The sequence below is a fragment of the Balaenoptera ricei genome, chromosome 9 (genome assembly GCF_028023285.1).
Source record: "Balaenoptera ricei isolate mBalRic1 chromosome 9, mBalRic1.hap2, whole genome shotgun sequence".
NCBI lineage: Eukaryota > Metazoa > Chordata > Mammalia > Artiodactyla > Balaenopteridae > Balaenoptera > Balaenoptera ricei.
In genome coordinates this window covers 89082773-89103640 of record NC_082647.1, presented here as the reverse complement: position 1 = coordinate 89103640, position 20868 = coordinate 89082773, and the positions used below count along the sequence as shown (strand labels likewise).

Here is a 20868-nt window from a genome sequence, read left to right as displayed (position 1 = left end):
ACAATCAGAACCCTGAGTATGAAGAAGAGAGGAAAACATTTTTAGAAACAATATTTAGCACTTGCTGGTTGATTGGAAATGGGGCGGAGAAGAGACTGGAAAGGAGAACCATCGTCAGATTTCTCCATGTCTTGACTGGCTGTAGGGCAGGGCTACTAGAAAGCTAACTGAACATTCACTAGAAGCCCTAGTTTACCACCAACACTGAGACACACGCAAGCACACCTATTTAATTTGGTTATTCACACTGCAGTGTATACATGCGTAAAGCTGAGTAATGGTAGATGTTAGTCCTGACACACAACCACAACTGAAAATTCAAGTTGTCAACAACTGCAAAATGGTTTTCTTGAGAAACGGTTATTAAAGATAAATAATAAACTTTAAATTTATGAGACCTATTTTCCAAAAATTTCCCCAAGAGAAGCTAAACCGAAATACAGAATATATATCTTTTATTAATAAGAACAAACACTTACATGTTTTTCTGCTTACTCCAGTAATTTTGGACAAGTTCATTTGTAAAGCCTGCATCCAGCAAGACTCTATTAATCAAGTCCGTATTGCCTAACACGGAAGAAGGAGAGCCTCAATTACACCCACATAGTTTAATTAGGATAGTAATGAAACAAACATTTTCTATTTCCAGATGCAATTTAGAGTGGATAATATTTCTATGAATTTAACAATGTAACCTTATTAATTTTCTACATTTTTTATATTGTTCCTCTTCCATTTTTCAGGATATGGACAAAATCAGAAGTGGAAAAACCAATTCTAAATGAGGCAAATTATTTTGTAAATGCTATCAAAAGGATAAGGATTCCAAAGTGTCATAATTTCACAGACAATTTTATGCCTAAGTATAAAACTATATAATACATATAGGGTTTTCTTTGTTTTTTTGTTTTCTGTTTTGGGGCCAAGGAACAGAATAACTTATCACAGACCAGCACTGCTCCAAGACCGGCTTTTGGAATCTGTTGGTACTGATGAAAGAGCACAGGCTTCAGGCTGTCACTTCTGGAGTAACTGAAGAGAGTATTAGCCCAGGTTTGAAGGTAATGGAGGGAAAAGATGACGAGGACCAAGGGTCAGTGAATACACTCTCTTAAACAAAAAATGTTGCCTTCTTCCCTTTCTCTTGGCTCCTCTGCTCTAAGCCCATAAAGCTCTGACATAACCTACACGTACCGACTGAAACTTCACACTTCTGATTTCATTTTATTCAGATACGGAATATATGGTGTTACTTAATATTGTGTTACCACAAGAGCTGGGGGTGGCATAGGCTAGAAAACAGTTTAGTTCCTTTTAATTATTTTACCTCAATGTATCTTTCACTCAAGATTAAAGGATCAATTTAATCCATATTTTAGACTTCAATTCATTCTAGGAACTTTTATTACACTATTTTAGAAACAATCACTATAAAAAATAATCCCTTTGGAAAGTGAGTGATATATTTTAATTCTTAAATCCTTTTAATTCTTAAATCCTTTTAGGTAAAACAAAAGAAACCATTATCTTAATCTGTAATATAAGTCAATGTTACAAGTAATTTCATAGTTTGATTCATATTTTCATTATGCTCTAAGCCTAAAATCAATCTTGAAATCTGTCTCCTGCAGCTGGTTACATGCAATAAATAGATTATTAGTATTAAGCTTTACCGTTTTATACATATACACTTTTCATTTTTCCTTTAATTCAAAAATAAAGAAGAATATGAAGAAGACAACCACCCTACAGCATTCACATTTAGGTAGGTTAATAAATTAACTTAAACAATAGGTGAGAATTGTAATTTTACTGATGGATTAAGTACTTTTATAAAGCAAAGTTAAACTTGACTGTACCTCTTTTAAAAAAACCCATTTAGGTCAGTTACATTTCAGTCACTGATATCTACTTTTAGAGTTGGTTTTACAGAATATTGATAACATGAGGTAAAGTATGATTGAGAAAAATCTATAACACTGTCAGAGGAAAATAGAGATTATTTCATAGCTATTAACTCTTTTATAATAAAACATCTAGTAAGTTCTCAATTTTTTATATAATCATCTCAAACATTTCCCATAGAATTATAGGGGAGGCAGAAAAAAGTTAACTGAAATGAAGGAAGAGACTGAAGAACATAAATAACACTATGGATATTAGCGCTATTTTACTAAAAGTATTTTGTTTAAACATTTATACTTCTCTGAGACGAGACATCCAATTAAAGGAGTATTCAATAATCTTATTATTTCAGTTCTCTTTTGGAAATAAATAATAACACTGTAAAGGTTCTGCGCAGAATGAGCTCACACTGAGCAGAAAGTTTTGAAATCACGCGTGTTCAGGCATGATCAATGCAGACTTCACCCACCCGTGACAGGTTTCCAGAGCGGCTCTTTCAAGCAACTGGCTAACTCGTCTTAGAGGTGCTCAGTAGTTATTTCTTACGAGATAAATATAAGCTTGAGAGACAGCTTTAAGAAGGGATTTTCTTTTTTTATAACTGAGGAAATGCTTTATTTAACCCTTCCTGATAGCAGGAGAAATAACTTTTAAGAAGAAAAGAAAAAGAGAGAAGAAGGACGAGGGAGAGGAGAAGGGAGAAGATGGAAGAGGAGAAAGAGAACAAACAAGTCATTTATGTGTACTTTTATCTTCAAGTTATATTTACTAAGGTAATTTTGGCCAGGCAGTTGGTTTTTCTCTCTTATTTCCTAAGTATACTACTGCCTTTTCTCCTGATAGTACTTTTTAATACATAGGGTAATTTTAGGAAGAAAAAACAGTTAAGATTTTTAAATGTTTTAAGAGCCCAGAATCCATAAATCTCTATGAGGTTTCAGAGTATAAATGATGCAAATTTCTCTGAAAGACAAATAAAATTGTTAAAAACTAACTACTAAAATGTATCCATTCTAACTTGATTTACTTCATAAAATGGGAAATTATCGATGCATATTTTTTAAGATTAAAGTTAACTGTGATCAAGATAAAACCCCATTGTTATGTCTCTATTTGTTGTTTTTATGCTATCCATGTTAAAACTCATTATATAAATTGGAGGATATAAATAACTTGATTAAAATGTGTTTTCCTCTGCATAGAGGAAAGAACAATGCAATAAAGAATCTTCAAAAGATCATTCCAAATTAAATTTCCCAAATTTGAGAGGGACAAGGTAAGCATATACTATTTACATCTAACCATTTGCAAGTATTGAATACCTGGCTTTGAACATTGGATTTTACTTAATAACAGAATGAAATTTCTGTAATATATAAAAAAATAAGGGTCAAATTGTTACCATTAAAACTTCAAAAAGTAAATAAATAAACCAGCATACCAACAAACTAAACTGAATCACGATTTGACTACTTCGCATATAACCACAGTGAAGCAATTATTGCAAATTAATGCATACTTACATGATGGGTTGTTCGGAGTTTTTCTATCGATAAGCTCATTAAAATTTAAAAGAAATTCGGTGTTATTATCTGATATTTTAAGATCATTGCAGTAATCTCTGAAAAAAATATTTTAGGATATTAGGCGTTAAAATCACAACTTTACAAAAATGTACACAGTAAGCATAGGTAGTGAAAACATTTAATTTTTAAACTTTTTACTATCTGCGTGACTTTGCAAGCTGTTGAATTCTGGTTATCTCCATTTCCTCATCCCTATAATGGAATAACACTTTAACATCAAGTGGTCAGGATTATATATTATATATTAATATACATTAACCATTTGAACTCTGGACAGAAGGTGCCCAATAAGTGTTGGCTTCTGTTACTCCTACTGCACTATTGTCATTTTATGCTGTAGGTTAGCAATTTACATATAGAAATTAAGACTGAGAAATTTAAAGATATCTATTTATCAAATATCTACAATAAACCCACTATGTTAACTTTTTTTGAGAAATTACTATTTTAAAAAAATCGAGTTAAACAAAGTGGCATTGATTTAGCTATTTGCACATATCTGTAATTACTGACTTAAGAGAATACAATAATGTCTCTGCATTCAGTTGACTGCAAGATTGTTTTGGCACATGAAAAAAGTAAGTGCTCACGCAGATCATCAGTTGGAAAGGAGAATTATTTTAATAATCTTTTCAGATAATTGTGGGTGTTCTTTTTTCTTGAGTAACACACTAAAACTTGATTATTTGCAATTTCTTGATTCGTAATTTGTGATATGGACTCTGAAACAATACCAATGAACATTTTGTACTCTGTTATATTAAAATTCAATGCACCATCTTACATTTTGAATGAATCTTTTACCCATCATGATTTTTATCACATCATAAATTGGTTATTTGGAAGATATGAATAATGCAGATGTTCCAAACGGTAACATATTTTATTACACAATAATGAAAATTCACATTCATTAATAACATCACTGATCTCACCAGATAGGTCTATAACTATTGGGAAGCTGTCATGCTTACAGTAATGAATATGTAACTTTCCTAAAATTCTAATTTTTGTTGAAGTTCAGGTTTTGTCATTGGGAACAAATACTTTCAGTTGTTTTCTTCCAAGTAAAAGGCTCATTTAATTGATTTTTGAGAAAATGTCTGCCAAATACCCAAGTCTGAATAACCACAGCTCCTCTGTCATTCATTCTTTCTAGTAAAGTGATATCTCATGGAAAAAAAGCAAGAAGCTCCTATTTTAGCTCTCAATTCACACAATTTTTGGAGATAGGCAAGTTACTCTGGTAGGCAGTAAAACTTCCTTTTTTTTTTTTTTTTTTTTTTACACAGTATTAAAAGACATATACTCACGGGTAAACCTCAATAAAATTAGTAATTCTTACTGCTTTAATCAAGGATATTTTAAAGTGACACTGGCTTTTTCCCCAATGTAGGTGCCTGGCAATGAAGATTACAGTGGCTACCAGTGGTCTTTAGTACCACTGTCTTGACTCCTGATAAGGTATCAGCTCACCATTGCTTTTGTACTGTCACTGCAAATGTCAATATGATGAAAAACACAAATGCCATTTAACATTGTTAGGAAAATAGCTTTGTCCTTGCAGATTCTCTGAAAGAGACTTTGGAACCCACAGGGTTCTATACTTTGAGAACTGCTGTCCTAAGTGTTTTGGAAATTAAGAATAAATGTAAGGCAACATAAATATTATAAGAAGATTGCAATTATAATAACTAGGTTAATACAACTAACAGACTGGATAATCAAATATTCAAGACAAAAATGCAATCAAAAAGTAAATATTTTCAGATGCAAGGCCATTATCTAAATACAAAGCTGCAGAGAGGAATAGAATGTCAGAACTTCCAAAACAAGACTTCTTGGTTCATGGAAAATTTTTGTTTAGAGACAAGGTTTAAAAAGTTTTCATAATACCCATTAAATTATTGACAGAGCTAAAGTTGACTTCTTCCCACAATGCTATGCTTTTTTGGAAACAACACTAGCCTGGAAGTCAAAAGGCCAATACATTGAACTAGGATGGCACAGAATTAGAAGCTGATGGGAAGGTTTTAAAAGGATTAAATAGAATGTTTTAGAAGGACTAAATGAAATAATTATTAATAAAATCATTAATAAAACATGGAATTTAAAAATTCCATGTTATTATCTAGAAGGCATTTCTAAAATTATCTTTTAATCATTTAGTTCTAAACATAACTTTATCAGAAGGTAATTTAATATTTTAATAGTGAGGAAACTGAGATTCAAAGATGTAAAAAGATTTACCCAAAGGCACCTAACTAGCAAGTGGTCAAGCCCTGAGGGGAAGCCAAGTCTTCAGATCCCTAATTAGTGTTTTAACATAACCTACACTGTGCTTTGAACTTTCACTCTGTGAGCTTTTATAGTCACAAAGCTTCAGGCCAAAAGCAGCTTTGACCTCTACCAATAGAAGGCTGTCAGTGTTGTGAGCAGTTAGTTTAGACAATATCATCATGTTTTGTTTTGTTTTTGTTTTGATCCTTGTTGGCTCGGTTGTGCCCAACTCTGAAGGAGTCTAAAGATATTATTGACCTTTTGATGTATCGTAATGGCAAAAGCGGTGAAAGTGCTGAAACTACCATTAAAGAGAGTTGTTGAATCAGGATGTGAGCAGAAGTGAAAGAATTTAAACAACTGCGACGTGAGAAAACACAACGCTGAATGTTGTGTCAGGGAATGAGTTCTCCTGTGATAAGAATGAGCCGGGACAACAGAAAGTTACCCACCAGGCAGACCAGGGTGCCTATGCACTAGGTAGTAAGTAGCAAGAGCCTGACTGAAATATTTGGGATGCGAATGTACGTCTAGACAGACAGAATCAACATCGGTTGCCTGTTAGCCTAATGATTGTTCAGCATAGGCCTGGGATCTTGACAACTGGAGATAATCAGCATTTCTTAAGATCTCTCCCAAAGGAACCACCCCAGGAAAGTGCATGACAGGCAATAACTGTGGTTAGCACAACTGCTGAGTTCCCTCAGGACGTGTGGGATAGACTTCGCTGATAAACTTTCTATGAGGCACTGTTTTTCTAAAAGAGATCAATTTTACACATATTGAGCATTACTTTTCTGGAATTTTTTTTTTTTTCCCCCTAAAAAAGATTAAAGTAGCAAGGTGGAGAAACCTCTGGATGACTTTAAAGGAACAAATTCAATTTCGATTTGCTGAAAATACCTTCAGGGCCTCAAAGCTATATAATCTTTTTTGGTCACTTTGTGTTTCTGACCAAAATGGGATTTGTAACTTAAATGGCTGTAAACTAAAAGATGTTTGGTATTAGAAATTTGGCAAATTATATATTTCTAGAATACTGAAAGTCAGTTTGTTCTCATTCTATTCCACGAACTTACATAGGTCATACATCTCAAATTAGCATTGAATTACTGGTGATCACATACTTTTCTTTCTTATTCTAACTTATCTTTGAAGTGCTTTCTCATTTCTCATTATCCAAGAAAGATAGAAAAATTAATCCATGTTGTAGACTTTCATCCCTATGACTGTAATTCTCTTAAAGATAGGAATAATGCTCCACACATTGGTATTCTCCATGCTTTCCTTTCCAGTAGTTTTCAAAATTTAAGGAAATTGCAAAACCCGAGTACTAATTAGGATCAATGAGTTTAATTATTCAAGAATTAACAAAAATGGTTCTACCTTTAAAATTCATGAGCTTTCTTCAAATTATTTTAAAATAACTGCTTTTTAACATCCTTTATTATTATTATTATTGGCCACACCACACGCCTTGCGGGATCTTAGTTCCCCAACAAGGGATTGAACCCAGGCCCGTGGTAGTGCGCCAAGTCCTAACCACTGGACCGCCAGGGAATTCCCATAACATCCTTTATTAAATAACTATCCCTCCTCCTCTGACCTCTTACTATAACCATCAATAATAATAACTAGTATTTATTTAGAGCTCATGTCATACCAAGAGCTATGCTAAATATTCTGCATGCAATATTATCTCACTTAAAGCTTATAAAAACTGTACGAGGTAGGTATTATCGTTAGCACCATTTTGCAAGTAAAGAAACTAAGATGCCGAGAATCCGAGTAACACAGCTATGACCATGAAAATCTGGCAAACAGATCCTGAAAGTCTTTCTCTAGAGTTTGCTTCACTGTTTCCCATTAACAACAGTGACAAAAACATATGCCGGGTGTTCTATACTACATAAATGTCTCCCTTTTCTCACCAATTTTTTCTTTATCCTAATTTTCTATCAGTTTACTTTCCACAAGTCTTTGAATACACATCCAATCCTCACGTTTCCAGGAAATGTTCCCTACAAAAATATTTTACTCAGCTGTAGTGGACATTCTTTTGAGATTCCCTGACTAAGTATCTGCATATTCAGTGTAGATATTTATACCTTAGAGTAGCAAGGAAACGGATTCAAATCCTGTATTATTTAACATCTCTAAAACTGTTTCCGAATCTGTGAAATAGGATAATATATAACACTAATTTATTACAGAGCTCTTTTGAGGGGTAAATATAATCAAATCATACATGTAAAAGGCTTAACACGTGTTAACTGGGGTGAACACTCATTGTTTCTCCCACAAGCTACAACATTTCTTCCCTTCTCTGCTATTTGCTCCTTCCCCGAACACACAGGTGAATTCCAGTCTTCCAGCCAGTCATATTGATATTGAACGTGACAGGCCACAGAAACGATCCATATGCTAACGCTTGCTGAACTATAACAAAATCCATTGTCTGTGAATTGGAAATTGAGATTGAGAGATATATTTATCTTCTCTGGGAATTCCTGGACGTTTACCATGCTCGGAGGGAGGGTCTCATCAACACAGGGTGCCCAGTATCTCAACCTCTTCCCACCCCTGTGCTACATTAATATTCTGCTTCCCAGCTAAAACTAGTTTTAGCAGTGGTCCAAAGTTACTTGTATCAAAAAACTGCTAGTAAGATTGCAGGTATTATAATTAATAATATGATTTTTAAAATACTTTTCATACATTTATAGATTCTCCAGTCGTCAACTATTTATGAGGCCCCCACTGTGTGCCAGTCAGTGGATTTGATATTGAGTATTGAATGGTAAGTCAAATAGATGCCATCATGTCTCTGTTGGAGAAAATAAAATGAAGTGTGGCCAGTACTCTAGTACGGGAAATACAGGATTCTATGAAGCAGTCAGCAAGGATGTCTAACCCAGTGATGATGGGAAAGAAATTCCCAGATCAAGGAGCTTTGAAGTTGGAGTTTGGGAAGGACTGGAGGTGTGTATGTTCAATCCAAAATAGAAAAGAAAATTAGTGGATGAAAAGCAGTAAGGAGGAGAAAACAGTGCATTTTAGGAAATAAGAAAAGTTTAGCGTGGCTAGACTTTAAAGCAGAGGTTGGCAGACTGTTTCTTAAAGGGCAAGAGGGTAAATGATTCAGGCTCTATGGGCTAAAAGGTCTAGGCCACAACCCCTCGGCTCTGCTTTTGTAGTGAAAGCAGCCACAGGCAATACATCAACAAATGCCTGTGGCTGCGTTCTAATAAAACTTTACGTATAAAGTTTTATACGTAAAACTGCAGGCTGTAGTTTGTCAGCCCCTGATTTAGAGTATAGGGGACCACACGGGTAAACGGGGACCTAGTGACAGAACATGTGAAAGCTATCCTATACAGTATCGATTATCATGAGGATAATACTAAGCCACTGGTTAGTATTTAACAGATGAGAAACGTAATGTTATTGAAAGTTTAGAAACTCCCTCTGCTTACAGAAAGGAGACAGAAATTGGAAGTAAGGGAGAAATACTGGAGGCAGGGAGATCAATTAGGAGGCAGCCTTAGTAGTTTAAGTGAGGAAGGCACTAGTCTGAACTAGAACAAAGGCAGCAGAGTTTGACAGACATACTTGATACTCATAAGATAAACTCTATGTGGCAAGACTTGTTGATCGACCAGAAGTTACATATAAAGGAAAGGGAGCAAAGACATCTGTCAGGTTTCAAGACTGGGTATTTGGGGAGGACAGTATTTTTGTCACTGAGGGAACACAGAAAGAAGAGTTTTCCAAAGAGGACAAATGTTCAGGAGACCATGAATTTGAAGCACCTTGAAGAGAGATTCCTATTAGGCTCCATAAACACGAAGTCTTATATTAAAATATGTAGGGTAGGCATAAAGTCTGGAAATAGATAGATTGTTTGATCTTGTATTATAATGTAAGGTCAATAAACCACATAGTATGTCTAGTTTGTTTCTAGATGTTATCAACATCCTGCAGATTTGGGAGCCATCACCCCAAACTGTAGACACGGAATAGTGGACGTCTGTGGTATGTCTGCAGACTCAAAATAGGAAGATAAGAGAGCCCAGGCCAGCAGCTTCATATGAGTGATGTGCACAAGAAGGGAAGCTCATGAAAGAGACTGAATATGCAGCCAGGGAGGGAGGAAGAAAACCAGAGAAGCATGTCATTAAGCAAGAGGAGGCAGAACGTCAAAGGGTGGGATCAGCAGTGTCCAAGACTGAAGGCAATTCAAGCAGGAAAACTGCTAGAGGGCAGAGTCACTCACAAAGCCAGAAATATGCTTTGTTAACAGAGACTTCTCAAAAAGTTATATATATTCCTTGCTTTCAACAAGAACCAAAAATCCAGATAGTCTTATGCAGAAATAAAAAGAAAGAATAACTGAGACCAATTTTTAGGAGCCTTCTTAGAGCAATTTCTTTAAGAAGGAAAAATTGTGAGAATTGGATACTACAAGCTTCTGAATCTATTTTATTCAGTAGCCTAGGGTAATAGGAATTCTGTTGATTTGTATTATTACATGTGTCTGATGGAGAGTGGGAGTCAAAAACTAAGGAAAGAAATAGAAATAAAGAATAATCTTGGATTCTTGAATGGAGTTTCAAATAATTATAAGAAAATAGAGGTAGAGATGAAGATGTATATTAGAGCTAGGGAAGGGGGATTATAAGCGAGAGAAGTAAAATTGGTTAGGAGGAAAAAGAATGCTAATCTTAGAAATTATGTGAGAAAATCTCACTATATAAAAATATATTTTCCCAAAAACTTGTGTTAAAAAAATCAATGATGTTAAGTCATTCTATGAGGCATACACATTCTTGTATATATATATATACATATATGTATATATCTGTACATATCTATGCATATCTATCTGTGTGTGTGTGTGTGTGTGTAGAGAGAGAGAGAGAGAAAGTGAGTGAGAGTTTGTATGTGTATACATAGTCACAAATGCAAATTCACAACTCTTCATTTTTGTTGGATACACTGTTGGTTCCAACAAAAGCAAAACCTCCGTCTGTCCTATTCAAGCTGTATCCCCAAGTCAGCATATTCTTTAGCACACGGCAGCTGCTAAGTACCTGAATGAGTAAATGAATGAAAGAACAGCATTCTCTTTCAGTTTTAAAGTTATTGTTTCCTTTGGTTCCATAATTTGGCATGGCATAATCCAGAGCAGTCTTGACCCCAGCTCAGACCTGTTCTTGAAGGCCTACATATTCACAATGACCTATAAAAAAGAAAACAAAACCTACCTTGGTGCTATGAATGTATAGCCAGATTCTTCAAAATTATCCGGCTTCAGTGTTTCTGAATCTGCAAAGATAATGTTATAGGGTTAGACAAACAATGCGGAATATGCACCCTGAGATTTGATGTCAATAGGAAGGCATCGAAAAATAACCTTACACGGAAGAATAAAAGTAGACTATTTCCATCCTAAACTGAAACACATGAATGAATATAAAGATCCCCAATACTTTACAGTAATAAAATCAATTTTAATTTCATAACATGGATTACAACAGTTATATCAAAGACAATGTTAGGTCTATAATTTTCCCATTTACTAACTAACCCTACTATAACTAAGATATCCTTTAAAAAGTGACTTTTGTCAATGTTACACCAGAGGTATTTATTTAAAATGCCAAATATTTTACCAATATTATGATAAAGAAAATGCTTTTAATAAACCCATTAATGTCTTTAGTGAATTAATAGCATTCTTCATATTAGTATGAATGAGTAAGTGGAAGGATAAAAACACACAAGTATTTAAGTTTAAGGAAAAAACCAGAAAGTGAAATAGGTTACATATATAAACACAAGCATATTCTTTCCCCCTTTTTTGCCACTAAGGTCTGAGTGATCATGGAGGAAAATCTAGCAAATGAGAAGCACAGAGGATAGTATCCAATAGGAATGGAAATATCAGTGGAAATGTCAAGTGTACTAAACAAAAAGAAATTGAGCAACAAGAAAATACTTGCCCTTCATTCTGCCCTTTTTTGCTGTGAAAATCCATCAGAAGGAGAAAGCAGGGAAACAAAAAAAAAAAGAGGGTAAAAGCAAAGGGGGGTCACAAACAATATTTTATTCAATGACTTTCTTGAATAAAAATATTGTGCATAGATCAAAGGTTTATGTACAGCTGTAGTCTGGAAGAAAAGACACATATTTTTGAAGACTGGAAAATATGTCCTGTCAATTACTACTAGAGCACCCTCTTTGTACTGTGGTTATTTCAAGGGTCTGTTTTGCAAAGTGGCTAACGCAAGTGCAATACCAATGATGCTAGCCTATAAACAGAAGCATTTACCCATCATCAAAGACCCACTAGGCACCCCCTCATTTATCAAGTGAAGAACTAGCTCATGCAAAGTTGGTGGTTGTTAAAAGACCATCATATCTATCTATCAAGTGAAAGCGGAAATATAAAGGTCTAAATTACCACAATGTACAATGAGAACCAGGACTGCGGAGAGCAAAAAAGAACTGACCGAGAAAGGAAAGAAACTGTAGTTCATGTACAATCAGAGGTAAAATGTATATTCATATATATATATGCATATATATATTTTACTTTATCGTAACAGACAAAATTTAGGCGGTTAGGAATAATTGAGTGATATGCAAAGGATATGATGGTCATTTTACTTTACTAAAGCTAGTCACCCAAAACAAAATAAAGATTAATAATGACTTGAAGTATGCACTAGTGTTAATAATTACTCCACATTCCAAATGACGCTTAAAGAAAAAACCAAACTGATCCATTTGAGTTACTGAAGACATTAATTTGGATAATTAGAAGAAAGTTAATTGCCAAACCAAAGCCAAAGACCAGTGCAATTTAGTTTATTCCAACAAAGTCGACGATGTCGAGCAAAATATCATTCTTGCCAAATGCAAAAAAAAAAAAAAGAAAAGGAAAACTTTACTACTACCAGCAGAGTGCCGTGAGTAGAGACTCTGTGAAACATTTTGTGCCAGCTAGCAGACCCTTAAAACAATAGCAACAGAGGACACAGCACTGCAATGATTCTATGAGCACAAAGCAAGGCAGGGGAGGGTGGCAGGGACTGCCAGTGAGACTGGAGTACCTGCTCATATTCTATCCATGTAGAACACTTCTTGTTCCTTGCATGTTTGGAATGGGTTAGAATCATTGCTGTTGATCTGGTAATAACACCCACTAAAATGTATAAGCCTTGGGTATTCCAAAGTCTAGACGTATTTAAACCTCTGGTACTAGGAGATAACAAACAGACCCTGAAGTCGCTTTCACAGTACTTACATCTGGCCTGAGTTATTGTCTCTTCTATTTTGGCTTTTATATAGTAAAAACTGTAGGTTGGTAATACCAAGGCCAAACTGCAATAGAAACAAGAGAAGCATAAACACAAACAAACAAACAAAAATGAAACATAACTTAAAAAAAAAAAGACACATCAAGTTCATGGAAAATCCAAAGATCTTCCTCATGGGAAGGAAAAGACATATTACTTTGACAGGAAAATGCTTTCAGCAAATAGGGTACTTAATTTGGTCTTGCCATCCAGTTCTCTACATCGTAGAGAATCAGAAGAGACACATGGAAAATAAGCTACAAAATGCGCCCATAAATCAGCTGAAGATGAAATGTCATGGATACTGTATTTCCAGAAAACTATATTAAAATACTTTTTGTGGGCAAAAATAGAAGAATACTAGGGCTACGTTTAAGCAAAGTAATTATATCATGCCAATTGGCTATCTCCTCCCTCATGAATTATACATAATGCTACAGTGCTTGCTAGCAAATGTACACTGCTAAAAATTACAAATGAAAGAAGTATTATTATCATTACTAATTACACAATGCATAAAATCATCTGAAATAGTCTGTTTTGAGGGGTTAAATACCTAATATTGTACAACTCTTTCCTAGGCAATTTCCCCCATGTCTTTTGGAAGGGAAATTCAGATTCCTTTATAGCACTTGCTCATCCAATTGGTTCTTACCCAACAGTGTAACTGTATTTATTTCAAGTTCATTAACTGTGGATATTCCATATCATTTGGTAGATTGCTGTTAGGTACAATAGGAAAAACATCTTGACTTTAATAGTTTACAAGAGCCATGGGCTACTCTAGTCCCATGGTACATGTACACACTGGAGAAAAGCTCCAGTGCAAATCTTAAGCCAAATTCTGAACATTTTAGACGCAAGGACTGTCAAATAAGCCTATCATCCAACCCTGTCTTAATATGACTGTACAAACTAAAAAGCTGACAGGCAGGTAACCGCACTCATTTTGAAGCTGACAAGTAATAAAACACACAAAATGTTGGAATTGTTAAAAGATATCAGAATGTTATGCACTTTCCCGTAACAACGGCATGTGTGTAATTCTTCTACTCTCACAATGGCTGATACACATGTGCAGAACATAACTAATTATTCCATATCCATACTTAGAGTTGCAAATGGCCTCTGCTATCCTTTGAGTACAGAAGGAAACTAACAAACTAATGCCAAAAATGAGGTTATCTCTAAGATTCCCAATGCAACTATTATTAAAAAATGACGCTTGATTAATGTGACCAATTGAGTTATTCAGCATTCGTTTTTACAATTTAACCCCAAATTTAGCAATGCACAGAAAAATGTGTGCATTTCTAGGCTTCTGAGTATTTCTAGGCATTTGCAGAAGATCTTGTTTTAAATCACTCAAGCCTCATGTTTCCCAGGCTTTGGGGATGGATGTCCAAAGTGTAATGCTGTTATACATTTTTTTATGAGCAATATAGAACAGGACAAAATATAAAATTCCAGGTTTTTCTTCTTATGAATATATGCTAAAAATTCACTCTATGAAGAGGAAAAATGCAAGGGCTTATTTGCTACAATTTAATTATGCAGTCAAGATAGCAAAATAAGTGGATGCTTGTTACCTCCAATTCCCAAATCTTTCTCCATCATTAAGTAATTCATATACTTTCCTTATGGGAAAAGGTCAGAGAAATAAAATGTTATGTAGATTTAATGAAAATCTCCACATTCATTTTAAAGGTAACTTCCTTTAAAGGGAGGCAGAGATTAAAATTAGAATAAGCAGTGCAATTAGTCTGAAAGCAAGATGACCTTTCATGATTCACTTGTCATTTATAAAATGTAGAGCAGAATTAGTGAGCATTTGAAGATTGTCTCCCACAAATGCCTCTCAAGGGAAATTAGGACGTTTTTATTGCCCTATCAGCATTTATAGCTAAGAGAAACTTCAAATTAAGACCGATAACATTACACCACGTGGCTGCTACAGCGTCACACTGTAAGCTTGGGTTACATCTCATGGACCATAAAAAACAGTGTGGAAACCCATGAGGAACACAATAGATGTTTTAAAACTGACATATCGAATATACATTTTATTGGCCTGCGAGTCTCAGGTTGCTATTAATAGCTATGCTTTATTTTATAGAAAAATATGGTTACACATAATTTAATGATTTTTTTCTTCAGGCAACAGTTATTTCTTCAACCTATAGCAGATAAGATCTTCAATCAACATTCTGAGTCAAGGATGCTGCCATATGCAGTTTGCTATCTCTCTCCTTATAAAACCAACAAATCAAGTCTGCTTTATTTTCTCCCAGGGATAAAAGTCTAATAAAGCCAGTGGCCACCAGATGGATGGTACAGCCCATGCAATATTTTTGTGACTGCCATAAACATGGTTAACTTAGTTAAATGGAATATAACACACTTTTCAACTCATTTATATCACCATAAAAATCAAACTCTTCTTTAAAAAAAAGAGAACATTCTGTTAAAATAACTACTATATTTCAAAATATGTTATATCAAGTTATATCAAGGCTTAAGGAGACAGAAATCACTAAGTGAAATTTGATACCTAATTCATTAAATAAAAACACTGCCATTTTTTTTCTTCAATTTAGATGTAATATGTTGTTCTAGCTTGTTATTTGTGGATTTCTTTGTATGGAGATTCAGGGGAGTACTTACAATGGAAATAGATTTAATCCGGCTCTAAGCTGTAGATTTGTGAAGAGAATGTGTGAAGAAAACATGCAAAGGTGGTGAAGTTAGGGCTTGTTCAGAGAACAGTGGTTTGTATGGGTAGTGCAGTGCAGTGGGGGAAATGACAGGGCAGACACGTTAGGCTAGAAATGTGTGATGTGAATTTCAGACTTGGAATCTAAACTTGGATAAAAATGGGAAGAGACTAAAGTTTTGTGAACAAGGAGAGATGTACTCAGAACTGGAGAAAAGAACATTAATCTGGCCACCTGTATTACAACTTGGTGTGTGAGGGAAACGGGATGAATGCAGTAGACATTTGTGAGACTATTAAAAACATATTTAAGAAAGGTATAGTAAGAATTTAAGATTCCCCCAGAGTATCATTATGACCGCAGTAGGACCAACCATCAGACTGACTCACTATCAGGGTCAAAAAGAAATGGTTTTTCTAACTTAGAATTTATTTGTCTAAGAAACAAAGGCAGAGAGCACTTTCCCACATGTGCATCCAACATTTCTTTTTATCGTGAAATCATCGCTAACGAGACAGGGCTCCCAGATTTCCCGTTGGCCGTCACACCTTTTGACAAGTTTATCCAAAAAAATGAAAGGTGGCAATAACCGTGGAAATGGAAAGAAAAATAATTACTGATGTATGTACATAAAGATTGTATATGCGTAAAGAGATGCCTAATAGAAATGAGAGAGAGAAATCAAGAGACACAAGTAAAATAAACATTCATTCTGGTGTTATTCAATAGGTTCAAAATTATGTCAAAAACTGAAAAACTGGAGAAAGACTGGCAGGTAGTGTCTCATGACATTGGTAACCGTGTGCCCCTCTTCTAGACCTAGTCTGAGTGCCATCCTAGCAACCCACTACAGCTCTAGGGGAATCCCCAGCGCTCTAGGCTCCCCTGAAAAGTTATGTGTATGTTCTGGGGCAGAGTGGGGAGGAGTGTTGTTTCCTCTTATTAGGAAAAGAACAGTTGAGTCCACCACAGCCTATTAAGTAGGCTACATATTAACTGTATATTAATATGTAGTTAAAGAGGCCCTCATATTTGAGTATTGCCATGGAAGTTTGGAAACTATTATTTGGATTTGACAGAATGAGACAAATTGAAAATCTAAATATTTAACTGTGTAAATATTTACAGAATGTCTACTGTGTGCCACTGACTTATGAGCTGAGGATTCAAAAATAAATGAAGCAGGCAACAATCTTAGAATCTCAGAGTCTAACAGTCTTAGAACGTTGCCCTCTTAGAACTTAATAGTGAAGGAAGACAAACAATAAACAGTAGAAATACATTTCTTTATATATGCTTCATATATATGTGTGTGTATGTGCATATACACATATATAATATCAAATGATAATGAGGCACTTTACACTTTAGGTAGGATTACTGGGGAAGGCCTTAGTGAGGTGACAAAAAAGTAAGTGAAGGTGTGAAGATAGAGTAAGCATGTGAATACCTGGGGAAAATTCATCCTAGGCAGAAATAACTCCAGGTGCAAAGGTCCTGAGGCAGAATGGTCCCGGGTTTATGAGGACTAGCAAGGAGGATAGTGTAGCTCTAAGATGAAGGTGGTTCAGTGGAGAATCTGAGAAGGTAACTTCAGAGAACTGATGGTAAATGAGGTCAGATGTTGTAAGTCCTCTAATGGTCATGACAAACTTCGGATTTTATAGAGATTAAGATAGCAAATTATTGGAGAATTTTGAGTAGAGAAATGAAACAATATAACTCAAGTATTAATAATATCACCCTTGTTATTGTGTTGTGAATAGAAATAGAGATAGGAAATGGAGATATAGATGCAAGTCGTTATGTGGTAGAAGGTCTCTTCTGATCGCTTCCTATTTCACTGAGAAAAACAGAAGTAAAGACATCACCTGAGAGAAAAATGGATGGGAAAGAGATGGGTTTGAGCAGTGAAGAGAGGCTATCAAAAGTCATCTAGAAGCATCCTAAATTTACTGGACTATTGAGACCAGCAGGCACTACTGAAGTACACTTAAGGTTAAAGGTCCTGAATTTTAGATGTCATCAGTCAAGGAATATTTTATTTCTCCCATTTGTAGCTGTGTGGGTGCAGTGTAGTGTTGGTAATAATTTAATTTAACCAGGATTGGGATTGGTCAAACTACTATTTGCCAAACCTGAGTATGATGCAGGGAGTTGATGGTTTGTGTAAGAGAGTGAACGTAGTAAGACCCAAAGAATTTATGCTCAATAAAGAGGGGTACAAGGACATGAGGACGGCAAGGACAGTGAAAAGGTCGAAGGGGTTGATGGATTTCAGATCTCAATTGAGTCAAAGGATTGTTGCAGTTGGACTATTAGAAGGAGGGGTTGGAAAGCTAAAATGTATTACTCTGAGAGTTAGATAAAAAAAATCTCAAATTAAGATTATGAAGGACTTGCAGTCTTAATGTTAGAGTTGTAAAACATGACCTTGGAGTAGGTAGCTAAGATAGGGGAATGACAAGATCATCAGAGGGGAGGAGATTTAAAAAAAAAAAAAATGAGAGTTCAGGCACCAGAAAAATCATCTATGTCACTGGTATTTAAAGTGTGTCAAGGGACCTGGCCCACTTTGCAAACTATCTATTACCAGCTCATGATTAATTAAGCATAGAAATTGAGAGTAAGCATTTAGAAATTTTTATAGCAATTTGACACATGAATTTCATGTCTATGAAATGTAATAAACATTTTTTTTCCACTTGAGTTTTCATCTCTTTTAAAGTTCATTTTAGTAAACAATTTTTGTTTTATTTTATATAAGCGTGGGTATGTCTCAAATGCTTTGAGAAACACTGATCCGTGTGAATGGAGGAGAGGGTGGCAACCACGCAGAAACTGATATCTCACAGGAACGAGAGGGAGATGACTGTTCAAAGGGAGGAACGGTCCCTGGTGTGGTCTGGTGACATGAGATCCAAAGATGGGAGGTGTGAGGGAGGAGGAAGGGAGAATGAGTAACAAGAAGGACATTTTCGTATCAGCCTCAGTAGTATGAGGCTGTAGGAAGCAGGACCACAGGGAAAGTGGTGACCTTAGAGTTAGAGCAAACAAAACAAAAAATGCTCAGCAAGTGTTGAAGAATGGAGAATTTCCAAGAAATTTTAGGGTATTAGTCTGTCCAATTTTCCAAGGTCCAGTCAATTGAAGGGATCAGGATATTACAGAATTTCTACTCATGGGATTAAATTATATCAATTGAGCGTGTTATATCAGATTATACTATGATGTAATAAGTTTCATTTTTAAGTTAATTTGCAACCTAAATGTAAGTAATGTAAACTAAATGACAGTTTAAATGAGGAGGTCAGTGGAGGTGATGACCACAAAGTAAGTAATAAATGTCAACATTTATTATTACTAACATAAATATATAAAACACCAAATATATGTATATCATGCAAGTTTTCATTTCTAAATTTTATATTTCTAGCTTTTTCCCATCTTTCTCATTTTGAAAATCAGAATGTATAACTTTAATGCATTTTAATGTTGGAAAGGATAACATTTCTATTTTAATTATATTGAAAATAGCTTATGAGTATGTAAAGACAACATTCATCCACTGGAGAAATGGCTACTTAAAAATAGGCGAAAGGCACTGAACTGAATATTCTTTTATACAGCACACATATAAATAAATAAGGTTAATTACCTGTAATCTGTGCCATTGACAGGGGTCCATGTATACGTCCTGTTTCCTTTGTCTATATATCTCTAAAAAAAAAAGAGTTGGACATGGTTACCATCACTTTTTATTTGAAGTGAATTTATATGAAGAGCAGAATGCTAGGCTCTATTTATAAATTCAGTCATCATTCAATACCCTTCTTCACAAATATCTGATCTATTCTGTTCTACAATTATTTATTCTGTTATGGGGGGGGGGGGTGTGTGTAAAGCAACATTTCAGGGAAAAAAATACCCACATAATAAATTTTAAGGACGTTTAAGTGCAAAATCTTAGTAATTTATGCCAAATTATTAACCTCAAAACTTTAAAAACATTTCCTGAAAAATAAATTTTAATAATGAAACAGGAATGAAATATTAGATAATGCTCAGATATTTCCACAGTAGGAGATGTTGAAGAGAAATTGATAATATCAGGAAATTAATGCAGTGTGTCTAGACCCAAATGTATGATTAGCACATTACTGTTCTTATTAAGCCATTATTATAGTATTTATCTATTATAAGAGACTAATTACTTAGTATCATTGAAGGTTAGAAAGACAACTATATCCACCAGGGAAAGGAAGTGAGAGCTAAATAACTTCATGGATATTGAATCTTTCTTACGGAGCTACTGAACAGTAGTAAAGAAATGATCATTACTTCTTCCATTAGGTATGGTGATGACACATATGTATCTTTTAATATTTTTAGTTATCACCAGCTTCATCATCCTCATCAGAACAATAACATTGTTATTCAATATTAACATAATATTCAACAATAATATTAATATTGCTATAATAGTCACTGAATATTACTTGGTGTTAGGTAATATCTAGGCATTTTACAGTCATTGTATCATTTAATCAACTCCCTGGAGTAAATGAAATACTATTCTTTTCCACAATTTACTGATGAAGAAACGAGGACTTTAGTCGGCAGGATGAAGGAGAATGTACGATGTCAAGTTCATTTTATAACAACTACACAGTGTTGCTTCTATACATCAAATATCCCCATGGCTTTACTGAGGTGTGTGGAGGATGGGGGGGAGGGAGGGCAGGAAGTGCTCAGGAAATTTTTGGACTCCTAAAATTCATAAAAGAATTAAAAGAACTAATGTTTACATATTTATTAATACTCATAAAAAACCAGGGCAAACTAGTATTGTTCAGCAAGTTATAAAAAACAGAATATCAAAAACTGTGTTGGATTAGAGAAATAAACATACAAAACACTACTTTCTTCAATATAATTAATAGGAAAAGTCTATGGGTGGATATGGGTCAAAAAGAAGAATTTACAGTAAATTGAAGGAGAGAAATATCAAAGTGACTG

At 34.7% G+C, this 20868-nt stretch overlaps 1 protein-coding gene across 11 annotated transcripts in view; it reads right to left on the bottom strand.

Annotated features, from left to right (window-relative positions):
- CACNA2D1 (calcium voltage-gated channel auxiliary subunit alpha2delta 1) overlaps window positions 1–20868 on the bottom strand; it is a 500481-nt gene that overhangs the window by 33883 nt on the left and 445730 nt on the right. For 8 of the 11 annotated variants that reach the window (XM_059934042.1, XM_059934046.1, XM_059934039.1 and 5 more), the window contains 6 exons: window positions 19508–19569; window positions 13084–13160; window positions 11777–11797; window positions 11039–11099; window positions 3429–3526; window positions 480–567 (listed from right to left, as the gene is read on the bottom strand). In XM_059934042.1, coding sequence (XP_059790025.1) covers window positions 480–567; window positions 3429–3526; window positions 11039–11099; window positions 11777–11797; window positions 13084–13160; window positions 19508–19569 — 407 coding nt within the window. The remainder of the gene's footprint in view (window positions 1–479; window positions 568–3428; window positions 3527–11038; window positions 11100–11776; window positions 11798–13083; window positions 13161–19507; window positions 19570–20868) is intronic. The other 3 variants (XM_059934044.1, XM_059934048.1, XM_059934049.1) reach the window with 1 other exon arrangement.